The 16974-nt window shown below is 36.6% G+C and overlaps 1 protein-coding gene across 1 annotated transcript in view; it reads right to left on the bottom strand.

The window, feature by feature from the left end:
- Positions 1 to 16974, bottom strand: part of LOC111346223 (uncharacterized) — a 64089-nt gene that overhangs the window by 13296 nt on the left and 33819 nt on the right. The window contains exons 9-26 of the mRNA XM_088731401.1: positions 16248 to 16305; positions 15086 to 15180; positions 14082 to 14178; positions 12794 to 12850; positions 9816 to 9919; positions 9323 to 9419; positions 8776 to 8829; positions 8501 to 8554; positions 8290 to 8327; positions 7998 to 8130; positions 7500 to 7712; positions 6059 to 6185; positions 5105 to 5196; positions 4675 to 4812; positions 3575 to 4231; positions 2658 to 2911; positions 604 to 657; positions 234 to 293 (exon numbers count right to left, since the gene is read on the bottom strand). Coding sequence (XP_088587527.1) covers positions 234 to 293; positions 604 to 657; positions 2658 to 2911; positions 3575 to 4231; positions 4675 to 4812; positions 5105 to 5196; positions 6059 to 6185; positions 7500 to 7712; positions 7998 to 8130; positions 8290 to 8327; positions 8501 to 8554; positions 8776 to 8829; positions 9323 to 9419; positions 9816 to 9919; positions 12794 to 12850; positions 14082 to 14178; positions 15086 to 15180; positions 16248 to 16305 — 2382 coding nt within the window. The remainder of the gene's footprint in view (positions 1 to 233; positions 294 to 603; positions 658 to 2657; positions 2912 to 3574; positions 4232 to 4674; positions 4813 to 5104; positions 5197 to 6058; positions 6186 to 7499; positions 7713 to 7997; positions 8131 to 8289; positions 8328 to 8500; positions 8555 to 8775; positions 8830 to 9322; positions 9420 to 9815; positions 9920 to 12793; positions 12851 to 14081; positions 14179 to 15085; positions 15181 to 16247; positions 16306 to 16974) is intronic.

Below are 16974 nucleotides of genomic sequence, written 5' to 3' on the forward strand. Positions count from 1 at the left end.
AGATGCCGGTCTAGATGGGAAAATCTACACCGCTTTTAATATTGATTTCAGCCAATCAAATTCGTCATCACAAAACACAATGGAAAGTCAAGGGCTGCAAGCGATGAAACATTGTTAATAACACATCTGCGATGTAATGAAGAAGATTAAGGAAGTTCATAAATATGGTTGATTAGCCAGTGCGAAATTTCTACGTTAAAATTAAATTTCTTTTAAAGAGCAACCAAACATACCTCGATATCAACTTCGGATATTCTGCTACGCCATCTTTTAATCACCACCCAATCAGTGTGCTAGGAAAATAATTAAAAACACTCATGCCTCTCAAAATAACATCAGAATGAGACTTAGCTCTTATTAACCGAGTGGGAGGTCTGTATGGGAGAATCTTGACCGAGGTCGCCAGTACAGACCGAACGCAGTGAGGTCTGTGCCAGCGACCGAAGCAGTAACAACAATCTTTACACACCATGACAATAACATCTTGAGAAGTACAGCACTGAGTTTAAAGGACATGCCACAGAACTATGAACTGCCACAGAAGATCTGATTTAGAACTTTGGCTAAACTTTACATAAAAAATACAATTATAATCCAACTGACCTTAATCCGTACCGGTAGCATGAAGCTGGGACGCCTGACCAACATGGGAGAGTCCTGGGAAAAAAAAACTCAATGAGAAAAAGTATATAAAGCTCGACTTCTCTTATTAAATCACATAACGAAAACTAAAACTATATGGTAAATGCTGCTCGTAGAGTCATTGCAAAACACAATGAAAGTCAGTCCGTACAGTCTTCACGAATTCCTCAATTTGTATCAAGAGTCTCACTCGTTCGCTTGGCTTAGTTGTTCAATTTCCGATAGTACCAACTTGTGCGTAAATGCCGACTTTCCATGATGTATTCTCTATATATGATACCTAAATCAAATTTGACCACCGAGTAAAACCAAGTTCATGTTGGTATGTCCAGTATTAGATAAAAGATGACGTCAAAATTTGGTGAGGACAAAATAGTTGCACACAATTGATCGAAATTTCTTTGATCAATCACTAAACAGACCCACGGCAATTAAGAATCTACTTGTTTTAGACAAATGTTGTTAATGGCGACGTCATCTTCTTTCGAAACTATCAGCCTTTATTCAGTTAAATCGAATATGTTGGTTAATAATCCTTCCTTTTTCAAAGACATCCCCACTTACTTTTCTAGCCGTAAATTTAACAAACAATTCAAAGATGTTGAGTCTAATGCACGCGTCTCATAAACGCTAGACATTCATATATTTAGCGCTTCTAAACAAATAGAGCCCTTCCATGAATAAAGCTTCAGTCTCGAAATATTTTCTGGCCACGTTTGCCCTGCTCTATCCAAGTTTTCTAATGGCTCGCAAACATGTCATTTTACAACTGCGGTGGCACAGTAACGTGCCCCCTTAGACCTCTCCTAACTCGTCTCAAGTCTTCCCGCGGCAGAGAAAAGCTTGACCTGCAGCGCTCATTATGAAGGGCTAGAGGACTGATGACTTCCGAATGCTGTCCGGTGTATCAGCTTCGGAAAAACATGGGGCTTAAAAAACTCATCCTGACGTCACAAAAATACTCACGAGCTCAACAGTTACAGTGGATTTGAAGAGCTACTACTTCTGCAAGAAAGACCAATTTCTACAACAAAATTAAATCCCTTCTGAAGAGGAACCAAACATATCTTGGTTTCAACTTCGGATATGATTCTCCAAAACAGGCTTTCAACTTCAGATTATCTCCTACGCAGGCTTACATAATCAGCGGCCTAGGAAAATAATTAAAAAGACTCACGAGCTCAACAGTCTCACTTAAGAAAATGAAATTACAATAGCTTTCCAATAGCAGATTCTGAGGAGAGAGTGGATTTGAAGAATTGACTCAATGAGAAAAAAATATATAAAGCTGAACTTCTCTTATCAACTCACATAACGAAAACTAAAGCAATAATTAGGGTAAATGCTGCTCGTGAAGTCAACTTGGCCAATCTAGTACACCTACTCTGGTTTTATGCGTTTAAAGTCCAAGACATAACACTTTGGTTATGTTCCGCACATTAGAAGATGATCACGCAGACATTGGCAGAGTTATCTCTCTAATCGTCTAAATCTACTGCTAAAACTTCCAACCAGTGTTGTGGCGAACTAAGTGCCTTATTTCTAGCATGACCATCACGTTCCCATGATTTAGGTGCAGTTGTGTACTCGTGAAAGCAAATGAACAACATTGGTTGCTTTGCATTTTTCTAGCTAAGCAATAATTATTTGCTTTAAATCTGCTCTTTCAACTTTTCGGTACAGTAACTTGAAAAAAATAGTTTACATCTGTATACCGTAATTCGTATTAACAAAGATTTAGTAATACATAGACAGGTAAAAACGAACAATATAATATCCCGACGTTTCGGCGACTTCATAAAGCCATCATCAAGGGTACAAATGAAAATAAAATTAACAACTAAGAGTTCAAGAGTTACAACTAATAATAATAATAATAATAATAATAATAATAATAATATTATTATTATTATTATTTATTATTCATTTTATTTATTTAAGGTTGCATATGAATTATTATATATGCCTTCACGACAACTTCCAAACTTTGACAAAACTCTACATAACAAACACACCTGGCTCTCTTCATTCTCCACTTCAGGACCAACACTCTGAACAGAGGTATCATCGGGTAATGGCAAGTGAGTATACAAGTTCCCTTCTTCAGAAAACAGTCCCTGTTCTTGCTCTCTATCAAGGTTATCTTTCTCCACACCTCCATCAGTGTTATCTGGTTCAGTAGATAGCATTTCCCATCTTGAATGCTCATTCTTTCCACCATCTTCAATCTCACAAAGATCAAACCAACTGTCCAAACCCTCTGTAATTGCTAATGAAATATCAAGGCTTCCATTAATTTCCTTGTTGATGGCATTGCGCAGATACTGAGTTTGTTTTAATTATGGAACACATTCTTGTGATTTTCCTGATTTGAAATAAACCTGGTCTTAAATCCAATTAACTTACTCGTAAGTTTAGGGATGGCTTATGAATGGATTGGATTGTTTTTGGAGGACGTGGAAGCAGCATTGAATAGGTTGAAAGTGAGCTAATTACTAAAAAATGCACCCTTATCTCAATTACTGTCTCAGTATTTCTTTGATTTAAGGGCAAAGCCCTTACCTAGAACTGTCATTTTTGTGTAACTGATTTTTTTAATGAATACCAAGAAGTCAGCTCAAGGCCTATGTTCCCTTCCGTCAACCTCTGATCCATTACCCAAAAAATAGACGAGATCAGAACTCTTCTTAAGCAGTGTAACCCGGTTTATTGAGAATAAACATTTAAAGTGAAACAAGAAAGCGTCTTCACCACAAGCACCTATAAAATTATAATTTTCTTTTCTGACAGCATGCCCACAATGCTTGACGAACAATACGTGAAAACGTGTAATGCAACGAGTTACGCGCGACAGAACAGCCTAGAGATGATTCTTTTAACAAGGGGCCATAAAAAAATTACTTGAATATTTAATTTGCATCAGAATGTGTACCTGATTTGGCCCATTCCTGACCTGAGTTGTCTGTGATGTCTTTGTTACTGTGCTGAGAAGGAACTACGTTAGATTTTCTGTTTCCAGTACCATCTTGCAAAGGGTCTTTTGAGGGAGACTGAGTTGCATTCTGAGTACTTGGTCCATCATGTGTTGCTGATTTTTGCATTGAAGTTATAGACAGACTTAATTCCACATTCTGTGATTTTGCATTTTCAGTGTGAGGCGTCTTTAAAAGTTCATCATCCTGGTACAAGCTTCCCTTAATATCCACATCAATTGCAGGAAGATCAAGCATTGAGTTATCATCCTGTGATTCCAATCGAGCACATGAGGTACCTTCTTCAGAAGAGAATACCCATTCCTGACTCAAATCTTGCTCTGTATCTTGGTCTTCATTTACAGCATTTACTTTGGTCTTTTTTGACTCTGGGGAAGGTGTGTTCCATTCAAGAAAATCACCACTTCCAACATATTTATTGTCACCAATGCTAGGCTCACTGGTGAAACCCTCCGCCACTGTTGCTGGGATTCCATGGCTCACATCAAGTTCAATGTTGACAGGTTTGTTCAAAAGCTGAGTTGATTCTGCTTTTGGATTGGCTTCTTGAGATTTGCTTAATCTAGTATAAACCAAGGGCAATGAAAGTGGAGAATCTGGAAAAAGATGAAAATATAGATCACTCCAAGTAACAGTAAATGGAATTAAGCAGTGATAAATAATAACAACATTTGTAATCATACTTTACTACCCTTTACTAATCATAGTGCCTGCACAAAAATTCCTAAATTTGGAGAAAAGTCATTATTGTTGAACTAGATTACTAATCTACAGCAGGAAAATGATCCATGTGTCTTTGATACAAGAACGTGTCCCTAATCGTCTTCAATAAATTCAAATGAGTTAGAATAAAATAAAGTTTACTGCATGATCAGTGTTTATATTAACCCTTGCTTTGATACTAATATTTCTGTGCAATGCCTTTCCCATGAAGGTGATTATATATACTCAAAAATTTAAAAGAACAATTTTTTCTTTTATGACAAATGGGTCTCTACAACAAGGAAATTTTGATAAAATAAAAAACTGCAACATTTACCATTTAGACATTCACTCCAGCCAGCTAGATCAGACAGTGAAGCACCATCGTCATCATCAGATGATGTGCATGAGGAATTCTCAGCATCAGCAAAATAGTCTTCTTCACTTTCTTGAGGGTCTACATCTTCAGAAAAAGCTGTGATCAAGAATAAATCACATCAATGAAAGGTTTATTGAGCCCTTTTCAAAAAACCACTGTACACATTTTGAGGTTAACAGATGTAGATCGAGGTAAGAAGAATAAAGTGAAGAAAAAGTTTGATAAAATCAAATAAACTTTTAACCAAAATTATGCACAACCCTTAGGAGAGGTAGGCAAGGAGTGTAAGTATGAAGTGATGACAAAAGATCTCAAAGAGGTAGCGTTCTTGCATGTAAGTACGTTGCCAAAAGAAAACCATTTGATCATTAAAAACATTCAAACTCACCCAATTTTTTGCATAGTCCATTAGCAACCTTTAAAATTTTCAACCACATTCCTCTATTGGTATGAACTGGGTGGTAGTTTTCCTCTGATAGCCTGTAAATAACACAATATAAGGAAAATATTGGTATATGAAATTAAAACACTCAGCTTATATGGCACTGATGGGGAATGCAGCGCTGATCATGACAGTCCAGGTCTAGCCCAAGTCATTTACCTGGTATCCACACAGCTGTGTACCTGTATGTCTGTCTATCTGTCAGTTCTTCTGTCTGGCAGTTCATCTGTCTAACCCTAACCCTAACTGTAATATTATAGGAAGAAGTAGGACGAGACAAATATAAATGTCAACAGAACGACAGGTCTTCTTTTAATCAAGATGGCGGATCTATCTCCATGTGCTAGTCACGTGATATACGTACACATCACACACAGGGATACCATACTACACTAACCCTGTCTGTCTTTTTGTCCACCTGGAAGTCTGGTTTCTTTATTGAGATCAGAACTTTCATTTTTTGATCAACATGAGTATTAGTATAGGAAAAGGAAATTAAGAAAAAATGAAAACCACTAATTTTATTTATAACAGGATGAACATACAGTTACTGTGCATCCTCTAATTGGTCAATTCAGTTTCTAAGCAGATATCAGCTTAGAGTCTCAGCTTGCGTGAAAATAATTATTTCATCAAAAGCAATGGGATGTTTTTTTCCCAGGCTCTATAATATAAAGCCACTTGGGATGTAGGGGGAACACTCACAAAGCTTAGATGCACATCACTTGCCTTGAGCTCATGATTTAGAAGCTTTCAAAGTGTTCTTCCAACATACCACTTGGCTTTATCCAGGTTATGGAGCATGGAAAAATGCCCTCTATTGCTTAAATAGACCAATAACTTACAACACTGATTCTAATCATGACGCCTAATCTTTGAAAAACAACTTAAAACATTCACCAGTTGATTAGATCTTGAAGGTCCTGTGCCAGGTCGTCATTCTCATCAGCAATGACAATATCCTCAGCCAATGAAGATCGTTCTTGACAACTATCATTCATAGCACCTGTTGCTTGCCCTGACAATTCTTATAAAGAAAAGAAAACAATCAGGCACATAACTTCAATACGAATGACTTATCTTAATAGCTCATTCTTATCCCAGATAATCACTTGTAAGTTACATCCTCACTTTAACTATAAAAGCATGGGAAGTTTGTTGACAAGACTCAAAGAAGTGAAGAGGCTCTACATCATCCCCTAAATTTTAGCAGATATATCAGAGTCACTAAAAAGTAGGCATTCAAATCATTCTTGAATCCATGAAAAAAAAATATACATGTACAAGAAGACATTAGCAATGTACATGTACAAGCAATGTATATGTAATCTCTCAACAGTCAGTCAAGAATTGTATCATTAGTTCATACAACATAAATATTATTCTCAGTTTTCATTCAACATTATTGTAGACATGTTAGATGTATACCTAGAGAAACTTTAAGAAAATGTTCTTTTCATTCAAAATGACAACCACACTATTAAGTCTTCTGAATCTATAGGGTCTGGTTACATGCCATTTTTAAGGTTGGTCACTTTGAGAATAAGACAAAATTTAAACTGAAACACCAGGATCAGAACTTAATATAGACACAAAACACATTCCTTAAATCACTATGGTCTTTGAAACCCTTAGCTTTCTTGTAATGCTACATTCAATAATAAGGGTGATTTTCCACTGGCTGAGTGGAACGAAATAAGTGGAAAATGTTTTTCTCACACACCGCTGGGGCCTGGGGATGGGTTAAGGTCATGTGATGTGTAAGGCGGTCAGTTGTTTTTTGTTGACCGCCATTGCTTGACCTTCCCACCCACCCACCCAAGAGTTTTTTCAGTTGTTCATTACGCTTCTAAACAATGTTAGATTTTGTCTCGATTCTTAACTAGTTCATGTTTTGAAACTCCATGTATACTTGTAAAATTTGATAGCTGTTATTGCGTGAATAAAGGTCAGGCTTGCGGTGGTTGGCTTGACATGGCTCCCAGGGGTGTGTGAGAAGCAAATAAATAGATGAGACACTTAAAAAAATTACACCATTAGAGAATAGGATACCAATTGTATTCTCATTGCACTTTCTTTGACCCTTTCTAACCATACATGTTCAATTTTCTTTTTCATAAAATTGAACATGTATGGTTAGAAAGGTTATCTTTGAACAACAGTGAATAGGAGAAAGGGTATGTAGTTTCAAGCTTTGTTGAATTCGACTTTTAATTTACTTAGGTCTTCAAAGTGGCTGAGACCACCATGTCTAAACTCATTTTTTGAAGAATTGGAGGTTAAGTGTATGTAGTTCAGAAGTCAACACTGAACATGATACAGCATGTAAGATGAAATTTACCTGAAATTTGCTTTACAGATGAGCTCTGGTTCCACATATTTATACTATGTTTTGCCATCAAGGCATACAGCTTTGACACCCCTTCTGAACCAAGCTGTACTGCATGGAAGGCAACTCTGTCCATCATGTCTTCATATTCAAAATCTGTTTCTCCCAGAAACCGGTTGGTGTCTGAGTACACACAAACTCTAACTACACCTGGTTGTTGGGCAGCTGGATTTAACAAAAAAGAAAAGCTCACAACAGTCAGCTAATGCAGCTGCAACTCTTTTAAGCATGGGTGATAAATAATTGACTCTCATCAATAAATTGAAATGAGCAAATTAGTAGTTGGAGAACTTGAAGAGATTTAACTGCCTTTCTCCCCCCCAAAAAAACAAGCTATTCAGTCCTTGATGGGACTTTTTAATTTTCTATAATTTCTTCCAATTGCAGTTCACTTGTAGGGTTGCAGATATCATCTCTGTACTTTAAAATTTCAGCTGAACAGATGCTTACCTGGAATTCTTCCTTCAAAAGTAAACTTATTCAGTTTTGTTAACACTGCATGATTACTTCCAAAGTAAGCAAAACCAGAATCAATACAGTCTGGAAGTTCTTCGCTAACTGTTATGAGGAAGTTCCCTCCACCCTGCAAAAGGAAATAGTGTTAAATGACATCTGCCAGCTATTTCCAATTTTTTTGGCGACCACGGTAGTTACCTCTCTAGCCTCTTATATCAGGTTTATAAAATTCAATTTAGAAGACCATCATAATTACAAAAATGAGGTAAACATCATCAAAACTGACCTCCACAGGACCTGATGAAGGACCAATCTTTTGGATTACTGCAACAAAACATCAACTACCATAAGTTAACTTCATCTCTATCATCATCAGAATATCATAATACATATAGTTCATATTAATCAACCATTGGTAAAATCAGAAGGTTTTACACTTCTACAGTGTAGGTAGTGCATTGACAAAAACTTACAGGAAAGTAAGAAGGCAAACTTACAGTTTCCTTGCTCAGCACCGTAATTAGCTTCTTCAGCTTCCACATTTGAATTAGCTGTAAAAGATATCATGAAATGATTAGTATCACAAATATTAAAGGTTAGTCCCATATTTTCCTTACTTTTGGTGAAAAAGTTGGGAAAAATCTGTCTGAAGACTGGAGCTGCTTCAACAACAACAAACAACCACCAGTAATCCTCAGCATGAGTATTGCATATAATATAGGTACCCTATCATTGACAATGAACAGACTAGAAAATAAAAAGGAAAACTCACAGTTTTCTTGTTCAGCACTGTGATAAGCTTCTTCACTTTCTACATTTGAATGAACTGTACAACAATGAAAATGATAAAACAAAATGACATTTTAAACTAATTTTGTGATGATATGCAGCATTTCTTATTGACAGAACTCAGATTCCATTCGCATGAAACCCTCATGGGTGGCAAAACCCTTCAGTAGGAGGGGCTTGTTTACATAAAGAATACACAGGAGCCTTAAGAAATAGGATTTTGTTTGATCAGTTGTTAGATTTGCTGTTCAAGAAAAACCAATACTATGTAAATATGTGCAGTTTCTAAAAGAATTTTCAAACTGTTAAGAAAAGAAAAAAACATAGAAGACAAAATTTAAAACAGTGTATAAGCAGGTAAACAATAGTACAAATAATGTTAAGATAATACTTTGAATTACCCTCTTTCATAATATATACTTTGTAACAGTTTCACTTAGTTTTAGTGAGTCTTTAAGTAGCTGTCACAAAACAAGCAATGCAACTAAACAATTAACATGACAGTTTCTGTCACTACATGTTATACTTACCAGGAACAGCTTCACATGGAACACCAAAAATTGAATTGTCAGAGGATTCATAATTTTGGTATGTCTTTTCCAGATCCTCTTGCATAGAAAACAATAGCTAAAGAAATGAACACAAATTGGAGTTAAACAACAGAAAACTTTGCCGATTACACATCTATGCTTGGTCCATTATAATGTCATGACCTCTAGCCAAATGTTTTCCTGTCCAACCCCCCACTCAGCCAACAAGTGGATACCATTTGGGGGCAAATAAATTTATTTATCCAGCCTTAAATGATGCAATTTAATTATCTACCTCGATTTTGTTTGTTTTTGCATTTATTGCACACTGCAAGTTTAGTTTACTAGATCATTTAATTCATTACTGACATTGAAAACTAAAAAACTTTTAAAATAAAGCACTCAGAGGTGTAAAGTTTCTGCTATGTATAAATGGACAAAGTGACCCAAATGCCATAAATTTCCAAATAATTTAAATTTTTAGTAACTGTACCTGAATATCCAAATTTGAAATGTCTTCATCAAAAGCACCATCTGCAGGAGAGTTGGTTATATTATTATGCAGGAGTGGAACTCGTCTTTGATCGCTTGAATTGTCTTTAATAAAAGAGGAAAAAGAAAAAGAGAAGTTACTGGATGAGAACGGTAGATGTACATGCCCTTCAGCAGTAATTTTTCTCCTGCATAATTCAATCCTAATAATTCTGGATTTATTCTCAATCAGGGATTCTCTAAAATTATGAAAGTCATAGCCCAAGACAAGTTTCTGCAGAAATGGTCAGAGGGACAAGAAGCCAACACATCAAGCTTTGCATGTGTTTAAGATGGCTTAAACAACAAGAATGACTTTAATAAAGAACGAGGCTGTGATGTAATGCACAACTCAAATTTTGTTACAGCTTCAAGATATTTGAGGCCATAGGAAAAATTATTGAAGGTTTTCTAGGAATTATTGATTTGAGTAAACCAAATGAGGTTTTTGCATGACTTGTTGAATTGATTTTGTCATGTGAACAGATTTTCTTGCTTGTGATTTGTCTATTTCATGGTACATACTATACTGTACTCATCCTCGGAGACCCAGGGGCTGAGTCGATTTGAAGTTAGGGCATGAAGAGCCCCTGGGGACATTGTCTTACAAGACTAGTTCCAAACGGTCGCACTCGTTCTGCCATCTGATTGGTGCCAGAAAATCTTTGTGTTTTTCTGCCCAATCAGAGTGAAGTGTGCTTTAGAGTCCTTTCGTGTGTTTTAACACGGACATATACTAGTAGCTCACTTGCTCGCTATGTTTGTCTGTACCTTGCGACGGAGATTTGCTTGAGGTGAAAAGTTTCAGTCTCAGCACACAATGTAAGAGAAGTCGATCAGATTGTCAGCGAAAATCTTACCGGAAATCATACTGAATACTTTCGCAGGTATCACTAGAGAACGTGTTTTAAAGTTTGCTAGGTTTGTATAAAACACGATGATTGCAGTCATTGATATGTCGCTTTAAACGTTAAAGGAGATTTAAGCTTAAATCTTTCTATATTTTTTGCATAATTTGCTGTGACTGAAACTTTCCCAATCCCATGAAGTTATTTCGTCCCACGGGCCACGCAGGTATGTCGAGCAACTGGCGCATTCGCCTACGTAGCTTTCTGTTTTCTGTGCGCGCCAAAATCTAATCTTAGTAGTAAAGACAATACGGCCAAGGTTGCGGAGAACGTTGAGTTCGTGGACGACCTCCAGCAAGTGCTAAGAGAAAGCTTAGCTGTGTTTCCGGTTAGCTAATTAAAATCTGAACAAAAACTTATTAACGAGAACATCGCGGGAAGGAGAGATGTTTTCAAGCAGTTACCGAAGGGCTTTGGAAAGAGTTTAATCTTTCAACTGCTGCCTAGAGTGTTGAAATTCTTGAGCCAGGAAGGCCACGGATTCTCTTCTTGTCCCTTGGTCATTGTCATTTCACCTGTTATGTCGATTGTTTAAGACCAAGTTAAATACCTTTGATCATTGGGAATCGATCCGATGCTGTTTTCAGTGGGAAAAACAAAACCAAAGACCAAGAAATTTTGGATGAAAAGGGCGGGTTTACTTTATTGCAAATGTCAGCTTAGTATAACAGGATCATCTACCCACATCTATTAAGCAAAAGTTTCCACGCTCAGCTTTTCTTTTTTTTTCAAGCGAAGATGAGATTAGATTTTGGCACGCACGGAAAGTTGCGCAAGAACCAGTTGCTCGACATACCTGCGTGGCCCGTGCGACGAAATAACTTCCCGGGATTGGCAAAGTTTCAGTCACAGCAAATTATGCAAAAAATCTAGAAAGATTTAAGCTTGAATCTCGTTTAACGTTTAAAGCGACATATCAATGACTGCAACCATCGTGTTGTGTACAAACCTCGCAAACTTTAAAACACGTTCTCTAGTGATACCTGCGAAAGTAGTCAGTACAATTTCCGGTAAGATTTTCGCGGACATGATGGATTTCTCTTACATTGTGCGCTGAGACTGAAACTTTTCACCTCAAGTAAATCTCTGTCGCACGGTCCAAACAAACAAAGCGAGCAACTGAGCTGCTAGTATATGTTAAAACACACGAAAGGACTCTAAAGCACACTTCACTCTGATTGGGCAGAAAAACACAAAGCTTTTCTGGCATCAATCAGTTCGCAGAACGACTGCGACCGTTTGGAACTAGTCTTGTAAGACAATGTCCCCAGGGGCTCTTCATGCCCTAACTTGAAATCGACTCAGCCCCTGGGTCTCCGAGGATGTACTGTACTGTAACTACAACATTCTTACTGAAAATCACATAATTTCACCCTTAATGTGGCAATAGTATTTTTCCCCTAACCTCCTGTTGTGATGAAAACTGTCCAGAAAAAGTTTTAATGTAATCAATTATTTCCTAGATAAATGCTTGCTTGTAAATTAATGCATGAATATTTTCAGGTGACTGGTCATGTGTAACATTAAAAGGTTCCACAGCTCAACCTCTGCGTTGTTTGGAGCTACAGAAACTGGCATGGATATGGTTGGTAACACAAAAGTAAGTAAAATTGAAAGAAAAGGGTTATTATATTTCATCATTTTCTGGTAGAGATATGGGAGAAATGCTTAAGATAAATGAACTATTTACAATTTGATTGTATAGTAACCTAGCCTAAAAAATTATAGAGCAGTTCTAGAAATGGAACTTCAGACATGCATTTTGAAAACAAACCTGAAAAATTCATCGTAAAAGAACTAGAAATGCAGTTTAACCTGTTTATGTATAAGAATTTTGGTCATTTTGCAGGCATGACCAATGCTTGATGCTATGCCTTCATAGCATTATGCCCAAAATTATGCCAGCATCTAAACCTATACTGCTGTCAATAGCCCATCTTGGGTCTATACTCTCAAATAAATGTACATGACAATCAAAATGTTACCTGCATGGATTCAAATTGTTTAACTGTTAATAATCACAATAGCTTACAATTTCTTGAAAGAGTGTCTTGCATAGTTCCTTCACTCTCTGGATCATAGCTGCTTGCTGAAATTAGAGTGAAACACATTATCAACATGAATGCTGATAAATTAACAGTTTTTGGGATATTAAATTACCAAACCAGCAGTTTAGAAATACCCCATTACAGCTCACATCCTAGCATTCTCAACACTAAGAGAAATACTTTAAAACACACACCACCCCTATCATTCTTATATTCTCTTCCTAGTTATTATCTTTTCACATTTTTAAGCATTTTTTATATTGATGGTAATTTCTAGCCATTTACCTGCACGGCTGATTACTCACACCGGCCGATAATTGGATACAGAAAAAAAAAAAAAAAGTCAGTAGATTACCCACACTGGTGGATAACCCACACCTTAAAAGCAGAGGAAATTTGCACTAAAAGGCTTTGGAATTCACAATGTTTCATACTTGAAAGAATGTGAATTTATGGCCACATTCTGTGCGAGCCATCATTCAATACCATGTCAATTTGTTGATTTCTCAAAAAAAAATCGATATCTGCAGTTCTACTGGGCCTAACAAGTCCCTTAGAATGGGAAAATTCTCTTCAGCTCAAGCTAGTGTTAACTGGAAATTTGTTACTGATGTGCTGAATATCCTTGGATTATTTTTGTCACCATCAAGGATTTGTTTACATGCATGCCGATAAAAATTTGTTCGTTGCACAACTAATTGTGTGTGAAATAAACTTGAGTCGGCATCATGTCTTCATGCCACTTTGTGGCACTCTTACTACAATAACATTCATTTGCGAGGTAGACATGCAGGTAGGTGAGAATTTTTTTTCAATTGAACTACCAGTAGATTTCAAAATTGTTACATGAACCACACCTCCCTATTACCCACAGTGGTGCTTGTATATGGCAAAATCAACAGATTATCTGCAGGTAAACAGCTGGAAATTATGGTAAATACCTTGACACTTGAATAAACTTGTTATTATTATCATAATTTTCCAGCAATTAGTTCAGTATTAGTATTGAAGAAAAAGTTTAGATCTATTCAAGTCTTAGTTATTATTGATTTCTATCTAACCAAGATTATTTTAATAACCACTGAGATAATATACATGTTGTGGTCCAATTTCATATGTGGCTAACACTTTTTTTCCTTTCTTTAAAACTCTTTGCCAAACAGATCTTTCTCTTCCCCCAAAAAGGGATTATAAAATGTTAAACCTAACTGGAGCTATTGATTCACATGTGTAACAGATCTCATATTAATTTGGCCTATAAATCATACTTACTGGAAGCAACCTTAAAAGCATCACCACTTGAATCATCAGTCTCTGAATAACCATAACCATTAACAGTCTTTTCAGCCTCATCGAGAGGGTAAAACAGCTGAAAACATGGAAAACAAACAATGTGAAGCCACATGGTGGTAAACTTGGTGTTCATAGGAAAAAAGGTTCAATTTCTTGTTATTCTATGAGAAATGCAAAAGGCCATTTAACTGGTTGTCCAAAAAATGTGACAAAAAGTTGATTCCTTTAAGTATCATAACCATAGAATCGTAAGGCTGAGGAGTCCAAACCCTACCCTTCCTACCCTTCAGCTTTAGACACACAGCTTCCAGTGACCCACCATCTATTGGGCTAGTCCCTAGGCAACATCCCAATGCTGGCCTTGACCTTAAGCCCTTCCGCCAGACAACAACAAAAGTCATAGCAGGCTAGCTTTTGCAACCCTTCTTAAGGCCTGCTACTTTGGACTCTCAACCAGCCTCCAACCACAGGGTGTTGGCCCACTAGCTGAGCTGTGGTAGGGCATGAATCTGACTGTTGATCTTGCAACAAAGAGGGCATGTTTTTTTGCAAATCCGAGCAAACATATAATTAAGCATGTATCCATTATTTATATATACTAACAATAGTTTTCCAAATGTTGCAGTTTTCAAACATAATTATTATAAAATACATACACCTTTAGTTTGCCATTAAAAAGTGTGAAAAACGAAATTATAGGGACAAAGGAAAAGTACAATTATAGCTTCTGTGAAATGTACATGCATCGTTCTTCACCCTTTTGATGAGAAGAGAAGAGATATATATTTCAAGTATAGTTTCAAATTGCAACTTTATTTTAGACATAAAATGGGTGTAGGAAGTCTGCATTTTGATGGGTGTATATGTGTATATATGCATCTATACTAACAAATGCAATACTTACAGCCAGCATCTTTATAATTTGAGGTACACTGTAAAATAACACCCCTGTTGTAAGATGTTGTAATAAATCGTCCACCTACCTCAACATCAGGATTTGCTCTAAATTCATGCCAAGGTTCTGGAGATCTGGTTATGCTTCCAATAAGAAGAGGATCTGTTTGATTCCTTGAAGAGCCTTAAAAAGGAAAAGGTGTTCAGTGAATTTATTCACAAGAGGGGTGGTTCAGCTCCAGTTAGAGTATAAATCTGCTTGGCTCTTGTGTTGAGGAATGTTCGTTGTGAGCTGTGTTTTGGCACAAAGTCACCTTCTTTTCCAAAGTTGCTTCAGATCAACAATCTTCCACAACAGTTCTCTCTCTTGGTATAGCTCTCTGAACTGTCAGTCACTCCTGACAACCGGAACTAATAACTACTGCACAACTGAGTTCTTCTAAACATTTAAGAGTTCAATTACAGTTCAATTACAGCATATTCCAGAAGCTTAAGACTATTTTGGTACTATTACATCATAACAACAAAACCTAACAAAAAGTTCTAGAAAGTTCCATAGAGAGTTCATGCATGCAAGTCAGCATGACTAAGTATTCTAGAAATTTCTAAATATTTCTTTTTAGTCACTCTCTTGAACACTTTTATGTATCAGCAGCTGTATGTTTATATGATCTGTTATGTCATCAATAACCTTGCCACCATCTGGAGGGTATAATTAACCCAAGTTACCCCCTACAATCTGTTTATGATGGATCCCTGGTCCAGTTTGGCTGGTTTCCTATTGTCCCCCTTTAGTCACCTATTGATTTTACAGATCTTTTCATTGAGGTATGTTTCTAGGCCAAAAACTGGCCTATGGTGCCTCTCCTTCTACAAAATTGTTTGCAATTAGCACTTTCACACCAAGCTCCTCATTGCCTCGGCCACAAACTTTTCCCATAACTTAACCATGCCAGACAATTAGTGACATAAGTAATTGGTGAAGAAAAGTACTAATAGTAGCAAAACACTAATACTACATCAGTCATTTGGTAATCGACAAAATAAAGCTCGCAAATTTGCAAATACTGGCTTACAGATGATACAAGAGGTTTGCCCTCTCTTCAAAATCTGTCCTTGCTAGATCCCTTTTTTTGCAAAATACCTACAGCAATTGCTCAATTGGTAATCAACATGTGTCATGTCATGTTACTGAATGCAGTAAGCCAAAAATGCAACCAAAGACACTTTAAAAAAGCTATCAGTAATTACCTTGAGAAGTATTGCATGTTTCAAAACCTGAGTCCCTACAGTCCTCTGAAGAGGATTCCTGGGTAAAGAACAAAGTCAATATATTCATAACAGAGCATGAAATAAAGTTCATATCGCTAACTTAAGATATGCCAAATGGTAGAGGGGATGTTAAGTCCCCCTTCTAATTGTGACCATTCTGTTATCTTTACAAATAACACATCCCCATTTAAAACTGTACTTCACCATTTAAAAATGTACTTGACATTTGAGGTATCTTAGTTCCTGAATGAGCCAATCAGATCTCAAATGCATTTTTAATGAGTTCTCTGGGAACTAAGTTCCTGTGTCAACCAATCAGATTTGGTTTGCAAAATGGACTTTGCTCTTTAGGAACTAAGTTCCTCAATAAACCAATGACATGGAAGAATACATGACATGACATTTCTAAATTAAGGTTTGCCTATTTTATTTATGTCAACACTAAATAGAGCAGACAACAATTAATGTTACACTTTGGAAATGAGTCGAATACATGATGGTCTACACAGCAACAAAAAGGCATCTGATACTATACAATTCTGTAAAAAATGCCACAATGGTTTTGCCGCGCTTTTTACCAGCGCTAATACATAATCTTATTAGTAGTTTTCTTGTGTAGTATCGCTAAGTATTTTTACAAGTTGTACCGTAATTTGACGAGCCCGCAGGGTGTGTGAAAATACAAAAAAGGAGTAAAAATACTCAG

Source organism: Stylophora pistillata, chromosome 8 (assembly GCF_964205215.1).
Source record: "Stylophora pistillata chromosome 8, jaStyPist1.2, whole genome shotgun sequence".
Classification (NCBI taxonomy): Eukaryota; Metazoa; Cnidaria; class Anthozoa; order Scleractinia; family Pocilloporidae; genus Stylophora; species Stylophora pistillata.